At 41.1% G+C, this 22047-nt stretch overlaps 1 protein-coding gene across 1 annotated transcript; it reads left to right on the top strand.

Annotated features, from left to right (window-relative positions):
* Positions 1–368: 368 nt before the first annotated feature.
* ptpn9a (protein tyrosine phosphatase non-receptor type 9a) lies at positions 369–20578 on the top strand. Its single transcript, XM_084017818.1, has 13 exons — positions 369–832; positions 6859–7002; positions 9789–9878; positions 11604–11728; positions 12158–12263; positions 13467–13577; positions 14017–14333; positions 14802–14889; positions 15548–15617; positions 16596–16674; positions 16777–16927; positions 17422–17629; positions 18039–20578. Exons 1-13 carry the CDS (start codon positions 800–802, stop codon positions 18227–18229), a joined length of 1713 nt encoding a protein of 570 aa, XP_083873944.1. The 5' UTR covers positions 369–799; the 3' UTR covers positions 18230–20578.
* The last annotated feature ends 1469 nt before the right edge of the window (positions 20579–22047 follow it).

The following is a 22047-nucleotide window of genomic DNA, read 5'->3' as shown; positions in this document are numbered from 1 at the left end:
CTGCTTGCTGTAGCTAATAGTTAGCTAGATAATATAACTTAAACAGACAATTAGGGTAGTATTAAATCTTTTGATCCAACTCATAGTAAGAAAATGTCGTTTGTTTTGCTTAAAGGCAAGACTAACCCCCCAACACTATATAGTGGCAGTCAAGGCCTCCTCCAGGTGCAAACTGACACTCAAAATGGTTTGGTTTCCTATTTTTATGAATGAAGGCGGGGGTCGTGAGCTGTCATTTCCTGGTCTCAACCACCAGGGGGTAGAGCAACATACTGAAAGAATAGCGTCCAATCTCCCCACTGATCAGGGCTGTGTGTAAGGAGAGGTTCAAGGGTAAAAAAAAAAAACTTGCAATTCATGGCATGGAGGAGTCAGCGGGCAGCTGCAGCCCTCTGGTCTGTGTACGTTTAGGTGGCTGGGCAGCAGATCATGGTCTGAACCGAGTTACCATCGAGCCGAAGCAAAGCCTCGTCTAGCTGCTCGAGTGTTGTCCTCTTTTTTTCCCCTTCTCCTCCTCGGTGAAATTTGATACAACCATCAGCGCGTTTTCTATCTAGTTTGGGTGGCAAGATTCGTGCTAATTGGCCCGCGTGTTTCGCAGTCAAACGGTATCGGGAGAAAAAAACATTCAGCTCACACTGCAGCGATTCAGATGCCTTCGACTCTGAGCGAGAGGGACAACCCATAAACCCCCTTTTTTTTTTTTACACGAGGGACAGACACACAGACATCTCCGTCATCTTCCACTTCACGAAAAGGAGGCGCCTCGGTAAAGGTGATCAGAGAACCGACGGGCACCATGGCAGCTACTCTATCGGCGGAGGAAGAACAGGTAGGCCTTAACTATCTTTATGCTTCCACTTATATTCTTGTTGTGTTTCGTCGCGTTTAACGTCCCAGCCTCGGCCCTACCTGGAGGTATGTTGGCCCCGAGCACTGCGTGTAGCGCACAGCAGCGAGTGGCGATGGCCGTGCGCAACGGGTTTGTTGCGAAACGGTCCTGAATGCGTAGCGGAAATATTGTATCGATTTCTGGCGCTGCGTTGCTCCCTCTGCATCACTGTCAGTTCCTCTGTATGTAGCGGCTGAGCCGAAGTGTTGCGAAACAGGCCACTCTCGCCTTTTCAGCCTCCACATAATGTAAAAGTATAATTCCTGGTCTTCAGGAGTTGTTCGTCCACGGGTACAGACCTCGAGATCACACGGGGAAAGGTTTAGAGACTGTCTTCCACATTTGGCTCATTCAGGAATGTTTACAGCTGAAACTTTTTTTCAGCTTTTTTTTTTTTTTTTGCTGCGTTGCTAATCATGTGGTTTAGAACAGAGTAAACTGACATACATGCACACATGTAATCCAGGCTCAAGGACAAGAAGCCGTCGCATCATGTAGGTCTCAAAGTTAATTTAAGAGAACAGAAAATATTCACATTTGAGAAACTGGAACTAGGGAATGCATTTTTTGTTTGTTTGTTTAAAAAGGGAACTGGCCCTGAATTAATCTTCAGGCCCTGAAAAATGTACTTAGTTTTTGGATTAAAACACCAAAATATGAATCTTTCCAGCGAAACCTGGATTGCTAACTAACTAATATATACTCTAAATACACTAAATAGCAAATTATTAATAAAGCTACTAGCTAAAAGTCTAATTAAACAGCCCTGCAATGAATCCTACCTTCATGAAAGTTGTGTAGCTGATTGTGTTGATTTAATGTTGGTCCTTCTGATGTGTGTATTATGTTATACTGAGATGTGTCTGTTATATTCTGTCCTAATTTATATCAATGAGGGTAGCACCTAATGTTGTATCAGCACCTCTCTTTAAACATTTCTACCAAAACAACATAATCCATGAAAGTAAGCTCTATTGCATTGTATTGTATCAAACTGTATTTTTTTTTTTAATCGTGTACCTAATAAATTGGCAACCAAGTGACTGCATTTATCTTGATTTTTAAATATTAGAAGTCAAAGCCATAGTGGCATAAACGGTACAGAACCGTGAGAAATCCAACATGAGCAAATATACTGTAGTTAACTGTTCATGTACGCTGTTCATCTCGCTCTTAACAAAGATACCAGTTACTGTGGGGGGGATACAAATCAGTTTGCACTATCTAGATTTCAAATGGCTGTATGATTTTGGCTTTGTTCATGTGTGTGCCTCCTCTTCCCGCTGACTCCTCTCATCATCTGGCCAGCAGAAAGCCTTATCTGGCTACTCCATTTCCTGTGTGAGCCAGGGCCCCCGCTAGGGTACCGGACGCCCTCATTACATCCACAGCCTTGTGGGGGGTGTTTGGGGGGATTGTGCGTGTTTGTGGGACAGGGTGGCTCTCTCGGGAGCATACACGGGTGTAGTGGAACTTCGTTCTAAAGGCAGCTGTTAAAAGCATTTCCACTAGACTTGTGGGGGGTGGGGGGGGGCAGTTTATGACTTGCAGAGTGTGTTTGTGTGTGTCTATCATGTGCTTCAGAGAAAATTTGTGTGTTGTGCCTGTGTTAGTGCAAGTTGAGTCTACTCCCAGGAAGCAGTGGAGTGAGAGAAATCGGGGAATAGGGAGAGAGTGACGTCATTGACTTCCTGTTTTGGTATTGACTCGTGCCAAATGGGACTCAGTGAAGTGAACCAAAGCTGCTTGGCAACAACAGTCCTACATTTGTAAATAGGTTAGCATGGCATCTGAAATCAGATAGATTCTGGAAAGACCAAATGTCAGCCGTGAATTCTTTTGTAAACTACAATAATAAAGAAATGCATAAGCTCTGTGAGAGGTCATGACGGTGCAGTAACCCCCCATTAACTTTCATAACCCTTCAATAGAGTTTCTGTCTGCTGAGACAATACAGTTACCATATTATGACACCTTCTGGCTGGAATGTGAATACAGTCGACAGTATGTCGATACTGAGAAATGAACGACCAATTCCTGTAACAAAGGATCAGGATGGTAGTTAGTAAAACTATTTAAAAAATCTCTTTGTGTCGTTTTAAAACGTATTAAACACATTTTTCTCTTGAAATTCAGTTTAGAAACAGTTTGTGATTAACCTCTTTTTGGGGGTAAATCCAGTGATTCAAAGGGGAAATATCAAGCTCCTTTTCAGGTTCATACTTGTATTTTGTTTTTTTGTTGTTGTTTTTTATTCTCATCCTTTGTGATTTCTAATTGAATTAATTTAGGTGCTATACTATTGGTCAGCAAACTTCTGAGTGTCTGCTGTTATTCACTAAGGATTAGAGATTTTCAGGTACCATTTTTTTCCTTCCAGATTCCGATACCTGAACTTGAGTATTGGCCGATACCAAGTAGCAATCCAATGCCAGTGTGTTAAAGACAAAAATAGTTAAACCGGTCATAAGTCCTCTGTTACTGTTAATGTTTGCTGTTTGTTGGCCTGTGCATCGACTTGCGTACTGGCCAATGCCTGATCCAGCGTTTTAGGGTGTATTGGAGGGATTTCCGATACCAATATCCGAACAACTCTATTGAGGAGTAGTAAATGAGTGAAAAACGGAGTGGTGTTGGACACGGTCGCTCTGATGTCATTGCTATCTGGGTCAGGGTTTCCAACCGTTTTGGACCCGTGGACTTGTTTTTAGGACTGTTTGGCAAAGATACTACAACTTCATCCACTAACTCAGCACAGCGTGTTCCTACCACAGTTAACCTAATCAATTACTTACCAACAGTCATCATCAACACCACCAATGAACAAGCCCAGACAACTGGATATTGCAATGTCACCTGTTTATTGTTTAAAATGTCTCACTCTGCATTTGAGAACAACACACTGATCACATAAAGATGACTGAACCAATGAAGATTGAACATATAAAGATCAGATGGACTAATTCTGTACTTGCACTGACTTATCAGTATGTTTACATTCATGTCAGGCAGTTTAAGCCAGAATTAAATGTTTCGACAACTTCGAAGAAATGGCTCCTGCCATAAAGAACTGGAGCAGGTCAAGCAAATATTTATGCATCCTCCAGGAATTGAAGAAACTCCTCCGCAGTGAGTCTTCCAATGTGGTCTGGTGGGCTATCATGAAAACAAACTGGTTCATCCTCAAATTCCACCCTGGCGGATATGGCCCCTATAGTGCAGAAAAACCAAACAAGACTGGCTCCTCCAGGAACAGAGGGTCACTGCTTAGAGTTGGCAGGCTCTCCTTAAAAGGCTAAGAGAGAAAGAGCAGCTGTCAGACCATTGAAATCCTGGAAACCCAAGTGTACCTGACAGCATTTTGACAGGAAGTTATCTTTGGCCAACACCAAAGGATTACTGCTTGACAGTACAACAACGTAGAGCAGGCGGCCCAAATTAGATGGAACCTTAAGGACTGTACCGCAACATTTGATATTTCACCTGGAAAAGCCAAGTCCAAAACATTTTTACAACCCTGAAATAGTTACAAAAGATTAGAATGTTGACTTACACAGAACTACAAAGTACAGAAACAAAAACCTTTCCTCTGAAGAAAACTTCTCACGACTACATTTTCTCTGCTCTAGAGTTGATGACTTGTTGAAATCATGTATAAATCTTACCATAGTTTTCTCTGTAAATAATTTGCATCATTGCTTCATACAGTATCTTACTGCCTCAGTCTTTTTCTGTTTGTCTTGTTTACCAAGTCAACAGGACTTGCTTTTTTTTGCTTCAGTCCTGCTGAAACTCACTTGAATCAAACCTACTTTTAGAGGACAGAAGATCTAAATCAGGAAGTCAGCCACTGACGTCAATTGTCTGAAGCCCTGAGTCATCATCTTCTTTGTGATTTCCGCCAGATCAAAGGCACCAACCAATCGCACAGTGGTTAAACTCCCTAGATATTGAAAAAGTGAGTCCATCCAGTGACCCGATGAAAATGTAATAAAAGGGAGAGATGTTTAAAAACATGTGGTTGTATGTTAAAAAATGGTCTCTGGCAAGGGATGTGGATGACCCTCTTGATCTTTCTCTGGCCGTCCACTGGCTCTTGGTCAAGGCCTTTGACCCTTTCCCACTCAGTGTTCAGCCGGTTCTGGTCTGGTGTTCACAGATGGATGATGAAAAACTTTACACTATATACGTATGAAAGAGTTAGTGTAGTTATCGTGTTAAGTGTTTCTTTTCAGTCCAGCATAAAGTATTGGTACAGTTTTCTATTTAGAATATTCTGTTGTAGTTTTCACCCAGTTTTCCAAGTAAATTGTAGGACAGTAAAGTGGTGAGGTCTTAAACACTTACGTGTCAATTTATTTTTTATTTAGTTTAAATTGTCAATATTGTATGCCAGTATAGCAGACTCTGCTTGAAATGACCAGAGATCTGTTCTCTGCCTGGTGGAAATGCTCAAGATTCAGAATAACACCTCTCCCCATGAGAATCGGATATGAAACGACCTCAGCCCTGTCAGGTGCAATCATCCCTCATCCCTTGCATGTTAAGGCAGCCAAACAGAGCAGAAGCTGCAGGCCCTCCTGTCTGTGAAAGCACTGGCTTTCCTGAGGGGAGACAGTGGCATCCTGTCTCTAGGTTCCGCGATCGTCAGTTGATCGTTTTGTATTCCTAAAGAGCCGCCGACTCCCAGAACTTGACTTCCTGTCTCCCATGCATGCCCCACCGCTGCGGTGCCTCACCAGAGAAGCGGGACCCTGTGTTTTAAAATGTGAGCTTTCATTGCCTCCTGTGTCGCCTTTTGACGATTCACTGGGTGCTGACTCGCTCACTCTGAGGGGGGTGGGGGTGGGTTCTTGAGGGTCGTGTATAATAAGAGAAGAGGGGAGGACAGGAAGCCCTTAAATGACTGCTGGCTAAATGCACAAGTTGTTTGCGAGTTTTGGTTGAAAGCCTTTATGATAAACCTGTTTTCCAAATTTGATGTGTATTTGATTAGCTGTCTTTTTTTTAGATTTGAACCAGTCTCTGAACATAATGTTTGATTAAAAACACACATTTTATCAGTTGGTAACTTTCCTCTCATTAAGTGCCATTTACTTTAAAATGGCTATAATAAACACTTTTGTGTTTAATAATGGATCACATACTTTTATGTGAAAGGTGTCACTGTAACTAAGAACAGGCACCCATGTGTCTCTTAAGTTTTTTTTTAAATGCAATATGTGGGTCTAAATAATCCCACAAAGTCAGTAGTAATCATCATAAAGTCATTTTTCATTTTTTAGCACTTCTCAAATCTGCTCATATGGGGTTCTTTCCTGTGGCTGAAGCCATATTTTATCAAGAAACTGATAAGCAGCTTTATCCTGAAACATGTTGGATGCACATGTGTAAGCACAGAATTTGACAGCTGACTATCAATCTTCTTGGAGAAGAGGAATCTGACACCAGAATTGGGTTTTGATAACAAATCAAACCTTAAACCATTTGAATTTCATTGCCATCCTATCACTCACCATCATTTTGTTATCAATGAAGAACTTGCACTAGCACTCAACCACTACATGTGCTTTACTGCCAAGTACTATTAAAAGGCCGAGAATGCTGCCCTGTCATTATTGCAGTTTCATGCCATAAATGCCATTCTAGCAAGATTCCAGCTTTCATAAAAAAAAGTTGGCCCTTCATGACTTTCAGAAGTGCCAACACCTTCCCCAAGATAGCTGTTTTTAACACACAAGATGAACTAGTATCGTTTTGTCTCTGCAAATGAAAGTGAGCAGACTTTATAACGGCATAGGAAAACAGCATAAGAGGCATTTTTCCAGGCTTCAAAACTGTCAAATATTCTGTGAAGTTGTAGATGGCACTTCCGGTGAGGATGTATCGAGTTTAAAGCCCAGTTTCACTTCCTTTCTGTTTGACACCTCGATTTTAGGAGCACAAAATTTTGTTTTCTGTTTCAGGCTACCAGGCAGTTCCTGGAGGAAATCAACAAGTGGACCAGTCAGCATGGAGTGTCCCAGTTGTCCAGGGAATTGGCCGTCAAGTTCCTCATGGCTCGCAAGTTTGACGTCCTCCGAGCAATCGAGCTATTCCACAGCTACAGGGTAAGAGGAGACGAGAGAATAAAAACAAATTATGTATCTGCTTATGTATACACACCAGCAGATGTGTGATGTCACTCTCTGCTAGCCATATTGGAATTATCATCCAGTGGCTATAAACACTTACACATATATGTCTCAATACAATTAAGATGAATAAATTAACTTGACATTTTTAGGTGGTATAATGTGAGGCGGGACGAAATGGCTCCTCCCATGGTCCTAGTCTGCAACACGATTTTAATCCAAAATATTATTGGGGGACACGCAAGTGAGTACCTCACCTTCACATCACTGCCTACATACAAGCCTCCAATGTTAGATAGGTTTAGTGATTTAGATCAGAAAATATCTGACTAAAGAGTGAATAAACAAGCCTGATCCTTAAATGTCAAGTTAAAATACTGGACACTTTTTCATTGCCATGGCTTCTCTCGAGGGGTTCAAACAAAGTAAACAAAAACCCAAAGCTGCTGTTTTAACGTCGTTGGCCAAATGGAAAGCGAGAACACAGCCAGAAGAGGCAAATGTCATTATGCAAAGAAATAGTTTTAAGATGAGCTGACTCCGATGTTTTAGTGAGAACATAGTTTCTGGAACCTAAATTTAGAAACGTATCTATCTCGTCGGTTCACTTTTTGTAAAAGAGATAGAGGTTGTCTCAGAGGGAAGGTAGGGAGCATCTTTTCTACGCCCACAGCAAAGCCACACAAAGCCTTTTTCATTGGACACATGTCTTCTGAAGCCCGAGCCAAGCAAGAGATTGCCTAAACAGATGCACCGAAAACCCGGTGCCAGACACGCACACACTCGCACTGAATTATACACTTTGGGGATATTTCAAGGCTTATTCAGCTTTCAGCTTCAAGCTTATCACCAAATAAGCGTTGCACTGTCGTCAGAAAGGCTCAATGGTTGGTACAGCTGAGGTAATGAGGTTAGATTAAATGAGGAACATAACGTTTGGTGGGGCCTGCCTACAAAACAGTATAAACCTAAACGTATGCATGATGAGTCAAATAAAAGAATTGGAATGTGGTTTCTCTGTACATTAGGGGTGGGGGGGGTGGTATTTAAAACATCAGCTGTGCTGAAAAAGCACCCTTTCAGTACATATTACTGAAATAGCAGTTGGTGACCTTGGTGATAGTATTCTCATGGAACTGGGAAACGATGAGCAAAGTGAAACCTCGAGGGGCAGCGACTCCAGCTCTCATTAACTCTATGTAATTATCTAGATGCTATTTTCTGATCATAATCGAGGCCTTCTCCTCTGATGAGTTATTAATTACCAGGGAGTTGAGGCAAATGTCTCATTGTGTCCCTAAATGCTGCTATAAATTTAAATCTGGCCAAATGTAACATTTTAAAACTGCTTTATCCACTGCAGCAAGTGGAGAAAGTTCAGACGTCTTGCACAGAATCTAATGACCTGAATAGCTTCGGGACGTGGCAGGATTTTTACCACCTACCGCTTAGAAACGTCACTTTAGTCACCAAGGTGGGTTCTTATTTGTGCAATGAATCGTTGGCCCGCATTAACGCAACTCATTCATGAATGCCTCGACTGTGACTTTGAGAAGGATTAGTCTCCCCTGCCATGCCACAGTTCATTTAACTCAGTTTAATGCTGCGTTAGCACCAGGACAGAGGCTGGGGACAAGTCATTTGTCAGAACAAACTAAGGGGGAAGGTTTCCTGTCAAGTGTTTGTTTGGTTGGGCCGAATGCAAAGGCCAAGCTGGCTTTCAAACTGACATTGCTGGTTGTGCGAGTAGGGCCTGGCATGCAATAAGCATTGGATTTGCTGTATTTTAATGAATCATTGCACTTAGATAAACCATTAAGTGCCAGTGTTTTTGTTTTATTTAATTGATGTAGTAACTTCTTGGAGTCTCGTCATCATTGTAAGGTTGCCAGACAACCAGCAGTGATTCCAGGAAGTTACTGCGCTCCATCAAGAGATAGTCCAGCTACGTAACCCGTGGTAACGTGGCAACATGTCACTTTTAAAGAGACAAGATACAACGTGTTGATAAGTGAACTTTAGAGGTGCTGGTAGGTAAATGCCAAGCATTTGCCTTTGTGTCAGTGTCATCAATCATTCTCTAGACATTAAGTCTCAGTTGTCAGGTGTATGTCTTACATGAGATGTTAGATGACTTGGAATATGGCTGCTGTCCAGCATGATATATCCATTATGATTTTAAAATTGTTTATATCTGTAATGTTAGTATTTTTTTAATAGTTTTTCCCATGACCCAATGCTTCCCATTAAAAGATTGACTGAGAAAAAAAAAGCTAATTTTAAAAGAAGAAAGAAGAAAGAATAAGAGAGCTGCAGTGTGGGTCAATAGAGGCCATTTCCATTCAAATGGAAAAGCCTCTACCAAAATCTAGTTTGTTCTTATATGTCAGTGTAAGTGAAATAATGGGGAAATAATTTGGGGTTTGTTAACTTTAGTTGTATCAGGTTCATCCTATACTTCACTGTATATCACTGGGCACTGCTGATGTACTTGTATCCCCCTTAATCACAGTTAAGGGCCCACATTATTTGAAATGAAAAGAAAAGGTAAATATAAACCATGAAAGGAAATCACACCTCTGATACGTGGCTCTCAGAATGAGTTGAAGAAAAAGGAATGGAAAGGTTGTGGAGCGGGATCCTCCTGGCAGGAAAGTCACGCGGGTAGCTCTCCATTGTTCACAGAGAGGAATTCACCTCAAAGTGACGGCCTGTTGGAGTTACTCAGCCCGACTTCACCTGCTGTGATCTGTTTTCTTCAGGAAACGCGTCTTAAAGAAGGAATCGTCAGACTCCAGCCCCAGGAAGAACCTCTGCGCTCCGAGCTGCTCAGCGGAAAGTTCACCGTGTTGGTAAGAGTGTCCATTTAATCTCCTCGACAGTTGGCATCCCTGAAATGGAAAAGTTCACTCTGATGTCATATCACAGAACAATAACAGGATAAGGCAGGCCATATTATGTAATTGACTTTTAAGAAACCAATGAAGAAACCACTGAATGACTAGCAGTTGTTATCACTGTATCCAGTGCATGATATTGATTGTTCCACTGTCCCGTAGACCTCCATTGTGGTCCAATAGATACTTTTTATTCTGGTGCTTACTTGATGCTTACTAGAGTACCAAATGTGTTTTTATCTGCAGCTGAAAATATTCCCAAATAAATGCAGTATTTACTCTTGTTTGAGTGATATTATAGTGGCCAGCTCCTTTATGAAATAAAGTAGCTTTTTTTCAAAATGAAATGGTATACTAAATTAAATGGTGACATTATTCTAAAGGATTTCCACCTTCAGTAGAAGCAAAGTCAGAAAATATTGAGACTTTGACTGCTGATTTTGGTATTTTCACAGGATTTGTTTACAACAAAAATATAGAATTATCCTTTTAACATTCAAATTCAGCTTTTGTGTATCATGTGTAATTATCTTGTAACATGCTACTGTGCTTTTGGTTTTAGAACAGTTCAGGCTTTTCTTATAGAATGCGAGAGGATATACTTAGACATGCAGTTCTGTACTGAACACAATTACTCAAAAGCTAACACACTTTCCCCGTTCAACATGTTGAGATTGTTAGGTTGTCCTGCTTTGGATGTTTTTCCTCTTGTCAAGAAAGTACTTTGGTTTTAGGACCAATCAAAAACTTGTAATGTGATGAGCTCACTTTCTATTGACAAAAAAAGGTTTGGTTACTAATTGTGAATGCACGGTCTCATAATGAGGAATTAAGCGTCTGTTTGGGCGTAAGTTATTGATTGACTGATGTGCCAAGTGGATTTCCTGTGCCAGATAAATTTAGCCTTTTGTCAAATCAGAACCATAAATGATGCCCTGCTTTCAACACACACACACACACACACACACACACACACACACACACACACACACACACACAGACACACACACACTCCCACTCTCTTTGCGTTTCCTTTCTTCCTTCCCCGTTGACGTGCCACAGTGGCATTGATGCTGCACATCCTTTTGTCTGACGTCGGAGGTCTCCATCCTCAGGCAGCAGGCTTCATATCCTGCCTGAGGTATTTTTAGCCCTCGTGCTCGAGAACAGACTTATTTGCCTACAAAGGACGATTCCGTGCCGCTTCTTCCGAGTGAAGACTCACTAGTTCTCTTAACACCCATCTGTTTGAAGTGGAAAATGTGTTCCGTGTCTTTCTCAGGATGGAAGGAAAAAAAGAGCTGTAAAACCTGCAGCATCATTGACACAAATCGTTCCTCCTGTTGATGGCTCTTTTTTTGGGCAGCTTGCCAGTAACCAGCATATGAACTGAAGTGCCCCCCTGTGGTCAATGTTAACTCTTCATTTTTGAAGCGCTCACATTCTGCTGGTTGGTTGTCACACTTTAAACTAGCCCCAGTTTACTCATACAAGTGGCTAAATGTACATCATAATTCATGCGTCTAATGCGGATTTAATGATATCCTTTTTACATTAAATGTTATTTTCCATGTATCCCATTGAACCAGTTCATTACAGGTTAAGTAGGTTATGAAAAGTGGGCAAGCGTATCACACTAAGCTGAATGCTCATATAACGTGATAGTTTTCTGTATTCCAGAGTGTACGGGATCCTTCGGGGGCCTCCATTGCCTTGTACACGGCCAAACTGCACCACCCAAACAAGACAGGCAACCACGTGGTGCTTCAGGCCCTCTTCTACCTCCTGGATCGAGCTGTGGAAAGGTGAGGACTGAGGATTTTAGGTATGTAGCCTGAATGTAAAAGAAGTTCAACTAAAATGGCTACATGTTTGTTTGAAGTTGTTGGTGAATGTTATCTCATCAATACTGCGCATCCATATCCCCAGAGAATAATATATCCTGCTCTAGTAATGTACTATTTTACTTAAACTAGAAACCTTAGAACATATTTTACCCAGTGTATTTACAAGTGGGTCAGTTTTCCTTTAGGGAATCCATGTAATTTGACTATTAAAAGACAGTTTTCTTTCTTTGATACTGTCATTGAAGCTCTAAATGTCACTTCAGTATGCTAACTATTAGCTGTGTTGGAAAAAAAACTAGCATGTGTCAGCATAAGTTAGTTGGCTGACCTGTTTGTTAAGATATCCAAGACATTAACAGAGAAGTCGTAACTTCTGTTTGCCCGCAGCTTTGAGACCCAGAGGAATGGCTTGGTGTTCATCTACGACATGGCGGGCTCCAACTACACAAACTTTGAGCTGGACCTGAGCAAGAAGATCCTCAACCTGCTCAAGGTTGGACTTTTACTGCTGCATTTTGCATATTACATTTTTTTATACGTGTACAGTAAATGCCCAAGAAAGACAAATGAGATGCTTGATCCAGAGAAACAGACAGTGAAATATTCAAAGGATTCAATGTAATTTCACTTACCGTAAACACTACTACATAAAGCATATTGGATGGAGGTTGGTTGAATTGTCTGCCATTGTTGAAAATGATTCACTCCCTCTCCAGGGTCGGTTAACGCATAACTGTAGAGTTATGCCCTTCATCCTGGTAAGATGCAGTTTGATTAAAATGGGGTTGGTGTCAGAATTTTAGTGCCTGACAAAAGAGCAAAATCAATGGCTCAGCAACTGGGCTGACAAGCATAAGAATAATTGAAGCCACACACCATGGCCGTGTAATACTGGGATGTAGGCATACTTGCAGGTACCTGCCAACGTTGCTTGCCAGCAGTGATTTGTGCTTTAAGGATCGAGTGGTAAGTCATCTGGAGTCAATAACGCAGACACTTATGTGGCCACATTAGCATCAACCTCATATTGTGTGCCTCATCTAAAAATGTACTGTAGCAGCAGAGTTGTGCTTGAGTTAATCGACAGCATGCTATGATAATTAATGACTAACGGGTAGAGACAGGACGAAAGCCCAGATCACTGGCGCTCACAGACAGTACAGTAGTTATTAGGGGCTTCTTAGTGCGGGATGACTGGCTGTCTCATATTTTTTTAATGGACTTAATGAACTGACAAAGCACATGGACTCAGATGTAAGCACTACAGTTTCAACAGCTTTGACCTATTTATCAGGAAAACGTGCATTCGTGTTGATTTGCATAAATAGGTTATATACATGACCTTGTACAGATCAATAAGATCACTTCCTGAATAGATTTCCCGATCAGCAGATGGATTTATTTGTACAGTAGTTCAGCTTTTGAAATCGTGCTAAAATCACATATCTGCTATCCTGAAATCCTGTGGTTGGTGTGTTTGCTTTCACACCACATACGAACCACACCAGAATCAGGTTCAGTTGTTTGATTGGGTTTGATAGACAGCTTTAACACCAGCCCAAGTAAACCTTACTAACTGGGCAAGCAGACCTGACTTTGGTTTCACCGAATCAAACGGGTTGGATGTGAAAGCACCCTTAAACCACGACTGTCAAAGAACCATGCAATGAATCCTGTTTCTGTCTCTCTCCACCAGGGGGCGTTCCCTGCCAGGCTGAAGAAGGTGTTGATTGTCGGGGCCCCCGTTTGGTTTCGAGTGCCCTACAATCTGCTCAGCCTGCTTCTCAAGGAGAAACTTAGGGAGAGGGTAAATGGAGGAGCTCATTTCCTAACACTTGATGATGCTCAGTTAAGAGTTTTGGCAAATTAAATTTAGTTTATCTGGAGTGGCGTATAATAAGTGAGCAGGAAATGCAGTGTCATTGATTGTTGCAAGTGATCATTTGATTAGGGCTTCTCCTTAACCACTAATCCACCCTGCTGCCTTATACTTCCTGGGATGTTAATGCTTGAGTCACAGGAACAGTCGATCACCCGGCCTGCAATACTGTCCCTGAAGAATTTAATTAGTGTGGATTTCTTAAGAGTCACCTCTTGGTCTCTTGTAAATTGTGTTTCAGAATGCACGCATCAAGAATAGATAAACAAACAAATACTCTTTGACATAACAATGGAAAAAGAATATTGAATATGAGTTGACTACATGATTTGCCATGTGAACTCATTCATATCTCTTCTAACTCCAGGTCCAGATGGTGAAAATGGCGGAGCTGCGACAACACCTCCCCCGAGACTGTCTCCCCCAGCACCTCGGCGGCCTATTGCCTCTGGAGTCATACAGCTGGAACCAGCAGCTACTGGCGGGCCAGAACGGCCGGGTGGACCCAGTGGACGAGCTGGTGGGTATTCCCATCGAAGATGCTTCCATTCACGTCCCCGGAGCCGAGTCCATGCGCCCGCAGGAGCTCCTGACGCACCTCGGCAGGCTGCAGCGCTCAGGCATCCATCAGGAGTATGAGGAGCTCCGCAAAGAACCGCCCCCCGGAACCTTCCACTGTGCACAGTGAGTTTCCTGAAGCAGACATGATGGATAGACATTTGGAGCATTGGAGTTTCATTACAAACATGGGATCATTAATTAAAACAAGGAATTATTACACGCTGCTTTATGTAGAAGCAGTTACATTTACTGTTTCCCTGGGAACAATTAGAGTTCCACTCTGAAAGGACTGTCCTAGTTTAGGTTACTTACTACTAACACACTACTTGCAGAAGCAGGGAAATGATATTCAGTTTTGTTAGAGCTGAAACTATTAATTGATCTGTCGATTAAAACAGAAAATGAATCTGCAACAAATCTTTCAAGCCAACAATTTGATGGTTTAAGCTTCACAAATGTGAAGAGCTGATCTTTGTCATTTGTGAGAGTAAACTTAAGATATTTTTAGATGTTGCACTTGGCTGTATAGCTAGCAAGCTGACTACAGTTGTAGTATTTTCATTCATAAAATCTGGTTTTATTTGTCTACAGATCCACTTACAATCAGGAGAGGAATCGCTATGGCGACGTGCTGTGCCTTGATCAAACAAGAGTCCGTTTGAAAGCCAGAAGGAACGAGGTGGGTGTTGTGTTGTGTTTTTAAATAGAATCTGCACATTGCAGTTGTCATTCATATGAAAAGAGAGAGACAGCCTCATTCATTATTAAAGCTATGGTCTACATTCTGAAAATCAGTTGAGCCTCTGAGACAGATTTTAAAAAAGCACCACCACCACCACCAAACCCCTCCCCTCAGTGTTCCACGATTCAACGAGGCGGGAGTGGGAGGGGACGAGGCGGGATGACGAGGAGCAGGGGAGACGAGGGGATTGGATGGAGGGTACGAGCCAATGGGAGCCCATTGGTCAATGTCTATGCAGGCCTATGGCTGATGAACTGAATGGATTTTTTTTATTCCAAATCGTAGACCATAGCTTTAATCTCAGCTGCACACATTGTGCCAAGCTTTGACATTTTAAAGGCAGCCACACTGCCAAGATTCTGATTTACAAGCTAGCTGGTATCTCTCCAAAAAAATTGTGACCAGATTTTTTTCATTTACTTATTTTTACTCCTCTAAAATGATTGAATACTCTATCAGCCCCATTTTGAGAACTGAACTGTACAGTCTCATTCAGGTCATGGCACAATTCACTGTTTTCTAGAACTGCCATGATGTACATATATTTTGCAAAGGTAACCTCCATCTTTGTAACAAAGCTTCGTCGTCTCCGCAGAGATCGGACTACATCAATGCAAGCTTCATGGACGGCTATAAACAGAGGAATGCATACATCGGTACTCAAGGTATGACAACTGTTGCATGTTTTTAGTTAAAAAATAACTTAAATATTAATTTGTGTGTGTGTAGATGGATACATGGATGGTTGCAAAGATTCAGGAAAATCAGTCATTTTGCTAACAAAAGTGATCATATCACTGCTCATCCGATCATAGCTTTGAAAACATTATTCAGAGATGATAATTTGTGTGGGGCTGCTGAACACGAGGCAGAATGTTGTTTTTTCTGTTTTCTACAAGCATAAAGAAGAATAATTGAAGCCATACACCATGGCTGTGTTATACTCGGATGTAGGCATACTTGCAGGTGCCTGCCAAAAATAATCACCCCTCAAACTGATCTGTGCGCATTAAATCCAGTCAGTGTACATACAATATATATATAATGTGAAAGTTAACTGAAAGAGAGTGAGCTTCTGTGAGTGCACTGTCCTGAGTTGTGTTTTGAGGCCAAACTATTTTTATTTCAGATTCTAGAAACTTAGCACATGATCGTCTCAGGGTCCTTTCATGCCTGTAGTTGAGTAATATAAGAGATTTAGTCTGGACCAAGTGAAGAAATTATACATTGTTGCATTTTAAATCTGGTTTGTATATTTATGTTATTTGGTCTTGCAGAGCTCAATGTGATTCTAAGCATGACTGTATTAGTGTTATTAGACTGCCAATCGATGGCATGTTATGATAAATAATGACAGTCCAGAAGCCCCTTATGTGCTCCCAGATAACTGGAGGCAACGACGGGGAAGGCGAAATCATGCTTGAAAATGATTTAGAACTTATTATTATTATATTATTGGATGTGCATACAACAATACACTCTGAGGTACATTTTGTGAAAAAGTAATGGTTGTCTTTATTAGTGTTTTCGTACTCGGCTCATTAAGCTGCTGGTCCATGCAGTCCAAATGATGTGTTCCATTACACTGACTGAACTGGAGTCATTTAAAATGTGCTTTGAAATCTCCCATTGTACTTGTGTAGGACCACTGGAGAAGACCTACAGTGATTTCTGGAGAATGGTCTGGGAACAAAACGTGCTTGTTATCGTCATGACAACCAGGTAATTTCAGTTGATTGCGGAGTGCCAGTTTCTAAGGTGAGTCAGGATTATACCTGTGACTTGAATGAATTTCATCAAGTACGTCCTGTCTCCGTGCTGCAGGACAGACGAGGGCAGTCGAAGGAAGTGTGGACAGTATTGGCCTCTGGAGGAAGGGGGACAGGAGGTCTATGGACACATGGCGGTGGTTAACCAAAGGGTGGACCATCACACCCACTATAATCACACCACCCTCGAACTGCACAACACGGAGGTACAGCCATGGACCACTGCAGGAATATGTTTTGCAACAGGAATGCCTATACTGGGAGGTTTTTGGTGTACTAGCAATATTAAGTCTGACAACAAAAAAACTAAAAGCATACTAGATGCATACATGCACAGTAGAGTATAGAAATGTTTTTCAAGCTCTGTCCCACTAATTGCTATAGTGAGATCCATCTTCCCTTCTTCCATCTCTTTTTAAACACATTGCATACAAGGAATGATTTACATTGTATCAAGCCAGCCTTGTTTCCAGTCTTTATTTTATGCTAAGCTAAGCTAAAAGGCTGTTGGCTCTAGCTTTATATATAGTGTGCAGACACCAGAGTGGTATTGATTGTCTCATCTAACTCTTGGCAAGAAAGCAAGTGCGCATTATTTCCCTAAAATATCGAACTATTCCTTTCATGGTGCTATCAAGCCATATTCCAAGAGCGTGACGTACGAGGAGCATGCAACTAAAAACATTTTGTATCCATTCAGACATGTGAACAGAGACAAGTGAGTCATTTCCAGTACCTCAGCTGGCCTGACTACGGCGTTCCCACCTCAGCAGTGACTCTCATTGACTTCCTGGGAGCGGTGAAGAGACAACAGAGGAAAATGGTGAAGGGATTGGGACTTCAGTGGGCAGGCCATCCACAGGGACCCCCAATGGTGGTCCACTGCAGTGCAGGGATTGGGAGAACAGGTGAGATCCTGAGATCGTATACGCCTGAATTTGCCTCATTTTTTTAAGCTTGTATTGAAAATTGTGCTTCATTCATTATTTCATTGCAAAACTCAAGAAGTGAGCAAAAAAAGTTGTTCCACTTGCTTGAACCTTTTTGTTTTTTCTTCAGTTCACAACCTCTGCCTCTCCTGTTTTACAGTCCGATTACAGCCACATGTAAAGCATGGCATATACCACCAACTTCTGATGAAACTATGCTAGTTTATAAGTGCCAAACCATTTGATGGAAACGCATCTACTTAGTATTTCTTTGTTTGCAGCCGTTCAAAAGCTTAAAATACACTTGACAGTTGAATGGAAACGTAACAATGTTGTATCCCCCCCCTCCTGAAAACGTGTCACTGCTAACCAGCCCTGTTGCTTGCAGGTACCTTCTGTGCCCTGGACATCTGTCTGTCCCAGTTACAAGACGTAGGCTCGCTCAATGTATGCCAGACGGTGCGACGCATGAGGACACAGAGGGCCTTCAGCATTCAAACCCCGGACCAGTTCTACTTCTGCTACAATGCCATTTTGGAGCACGCCCAAAGGCAGGGCTTGCTCCCAACCAATCAGTGAGCTTCAGCTCCGACGTCCCAAATTAACCCATGAGCCCTGAGATTTCTGCAGTCGATCTGTTAACCCCAAACTGTGTTGTGTGACCAATTTGTGAGGCCAGGAAAGTTAACGTCCTCACAAGAGCTGTCTTTCGAAACTAGGGCCATTTTCCATCAGACCAAGACGAGACAGTGAAAAGGAAAGGCTTGAGTGTTGACATAATGATGTTTCAACATGATAACATTCTCCAACAATGTGACGTTTTGTTTATGGCCAACATATCTCATATAATACGTGGTAGCGTGAACAAACTGCTCCTGCGTTGTGCAGCTTTGTGGCGTGTGGTCAGGCACATTGGGTGGAGCGATGGAGGTAACGTTAACCTTTTGTATATTTATTTGCCACTTTAAACCGATGGTTTAGGGGACCTTTTAAAGGAGTAGTTCAACCCAAAATAAAAAATCATCATCCATACCTTTTTTGGTTAAAACTCCACTAAAATGTATATGACTGAATATTAATATGATTTTTAATTGCATTTCAGTCCAAGTCTGCTTCAATGCTTATATACGTGGCCATCGTGCACCAAAAAAGCCTGTTACTTTCCTCCTCACAACTGCTGTGGAATGTTTTTGTTTGTTTGTTTGTTTTTTTTTGCAGCCAAATGAATGCCCCATAGGCATAATTACTGTACAAGGACAATATCTCCGGCAGGCGCATGAAATATGCACTAAACTCAACGTAATAGTTTAGAAAAGGGCTGAGATGGAACTACAATGGCTAACTTTTTGTATGTAAAAATTGTATTTATTGGAGTTTTAAGTGACCTGGGAAAGTTACTGACTGTTTTCAGTTTTGGGTGAAAATGGGGAGCTTGATCTCCTCTGTCATGCAGCAGTAAGGTTTTAGTTTGATAATAGTTTTACACCTCCTGTGTCCAGGAAATATTGAATAGTGCATTTTTAGCACGTAGTGTCCGTAACTTTGATCATACAAGCCAGTCTCAGGAGTGTCATACTGAACACAAGGAGGTGAAACGGCTCCACTCATTCTTAAAAGACAGTTTAGACAAAAAGGCTTTTGCCAATCATTTTTTGTATTCCTTTGAGGTTGCATGATGCATTCGCCTCTGCCTTAGTGAAAACCCCCTGAGTGGCAGTAAAGAGCAGTAAAGCACATCCAACATGATCAGGCCGTTACATTCCTTCTGTGATTGCTCGTCCATGTGAATCCCTCTAGTGTATTTGTTTTGTTTTTCCAAATGTATCCACTGAAAGCCTTCCATCTCTCCTAAATAATCATTTTCCCGACTTGCAGTACAAACAATGACCTGTGTCTATATGGCTGCCTTTGCTCACGAGCAGTGCCATCACGCTTCAGTGATTGTGGGAATGTATCGCTAAGCGCCCACACACATGCACGCACACACATTTAGAGCAGCCTGCAGTGACTATGCCATCAAAGTGTACTGTGTGTACATCCGTGGAAGTCGTCAGATAAGACCTCATGAGTAGTGCAATACTTCCTTTTTTTTTTTTTTTGCTTTGTTTTACACAAATCATGTCTTAGCACTTTTAAATAACTATTCCCAATGTGCTCTGAGATTAGCCTTCATGGTGATGCAATGAGATGACTCATAAAACGTAATTCTGTAGATCTACATGTGGTGCTTGGATAACTTGATTGTTAAATTTAGTGATGCTGAAATATGATCTATCTAGTGACATTTTTAACTTACCGTAAACATCTGCATAGAGCTTCATTCGGGACAAATCGAGAGGATTTTTACAGGGAAGCCAGAAATTAATGATAGCATAGCTAAATAAGCATGCAAAATCTGTGCCTACACGCTATAGAGTCCTTCTTGGGCACTTCAGAGTCACACATTTTGCCTGAAGTAAATTTTTATTTGTATTGTGTTACTTTAAGTTCTACAGACTGTGGTTGTAAACAGTGCTTTCATCTGGTCCCAGTATCTTGCCATTATTATAGAGTACATGTACAAAAACTGAGTGTCTATGTGTCATATGTTGCATTGTGTTGTTGCTGGGTGAAAAAAAAGTGTTCTTTGCTACAGAATTCATATTGAATTAGCTTGTAGTGAAGCATTTTTAAGTCTGCCATCCTCATGCACTCTGATTTTTAGAATTATTTTACCTTTCAATGACGCAAAATGTTCCCCGTTTTATTTTTCTATTGTATTCAACAACTGTTTTCATACGATTATCCAGGATATACAGCTATCTACATTAATTTTATATTTTTCCTCTTATAACCTATTACTTTATCATTCGTATGACTATTGAATCAAGCTATACTGTATTAAATACAAAATATGTCAACATATGAATTCATAAAGCAGTGTTTTCTTTGCCCGAATATGCTGATTGGTTCATGATTTATGATATTTTAAATGTGGCAACCACAGGTTGACTTGTCTTGTATACGTACATATCACATTTATTGTGTCTTCTCTAAAAAATGGGGTGCATAAAAAAACCTCTAAGGAACCGAAACTATAAAGAAAAACATGCACTTTTATGGAGATGAGTTCAAATCATATCAAAAGGGGGTAGTTGAACAATGTATGAATCAGGTTTTATGTCGTTAACAAGTAAATTTAAAGCTGCACTCATCAATATTTTTGTACTTTTGTATTTTAAACCCACAGAGATTTCAACTCGGCTCAACAGTCCTCCAGCTGCTTGTTTTGGTTTTACGGGCTGCAACTTTACTGTTTTGGTTCAGTCTCACCACTCACAACCTCATTCCAAGTTGCAGCAGGCAGCTGTTTTCAGCAAAAAACGCTTGAGTAAAAACCACTACCAGCCCAGCAACACAGTGGACAGACAAAGCGAGCTTGAGAACATAGTGGAGTATTTAGCCATGGGAGAGCTGCATGTTCTCCTCGAGAACTGATGGAGACCAAAACGGAGCGAAAAGGAGTGAACAGTATCATTTTGTCGAGCATTGAATCTTACCTAAAAACCAAACACATCTCTTATTACGAGGCTAGATAATGAAGACCAGTCATTACAGCTAAAGGTCCAAAACCTCACTTTTCTCGTTAAATACCGAGTTGGGAACAAAAACTGGATTTATCCAGACTGGTGTTTACAAGCACACCAAAGTGAACAGTGTAAGCAACCGTGTTTAAAAAGGAATAGCCACAAAAAAAAAAAAAAAAAAAAAAAACAATGCTCATGTTTGGGTGTGGTATGATGTCAGGGGAAACTTGCTCTCTGTATATTGCACTGGTAAAATTCCGGTATTACACGTGTCACTGCAGCAGAGGCCCTAAACCCTACACCTGATGATAAACTTGCAGAGTAAGCACTCACTAGAATGACCTCTAATCATAATTTTTACCACGTAACATTAAGATGTTGAAACCAAAAAACAAACTTTGCATGAAGGATTGTTTTTTTGTTTTGTTTGCTGCTGTGCCTTTGACTCTATCTATCAAGTAGACAGAAACAGTGTGTAACTATGTATTTGACTCACACAAGACTTAATTATTACTGTGATGGAGACGTTCATGAATGCCCAAAGCTTCGTGATTATGTTGTGAATTATTCAACTTGAGACTCTGATAAGACAGAAACGTAAAACGTTGAACAGAATTCCAACTCTTGGACAAATCCACTGTGAAGAATCAATAGTTGCCTATTAATAGTGTGATTGTAATATTGCAATTGAGAAAATAGGTCACCGAACAACCTCAGCTTTAGGTTAAAATGGTTTAAGTAAACCTTTAGCTACTCTCAAGAGGGATACTTGACAGGGAAACATCATTTATTACTATTGTCAACAAATAAAAACTCTTCTGAGTAATGAAG

The sequence above is a fragment of the Eutrigla gurnardus genome (assembly GCF_963514095.1).
Source record: "Eutrigla gurnardus genome assembly, chromosome: 9".
NCBI lineage: Eukaryota > Metazoa > Chordata > Actinopteri > Perciformes > Triglidae > Eutrigla > Eutrigla gurnardus.
The sequence above is the reverse complement of the archived record's forward strand: the minus strand, read 5'-3'. Positions and strand labels throughout refer to the sequence as shown.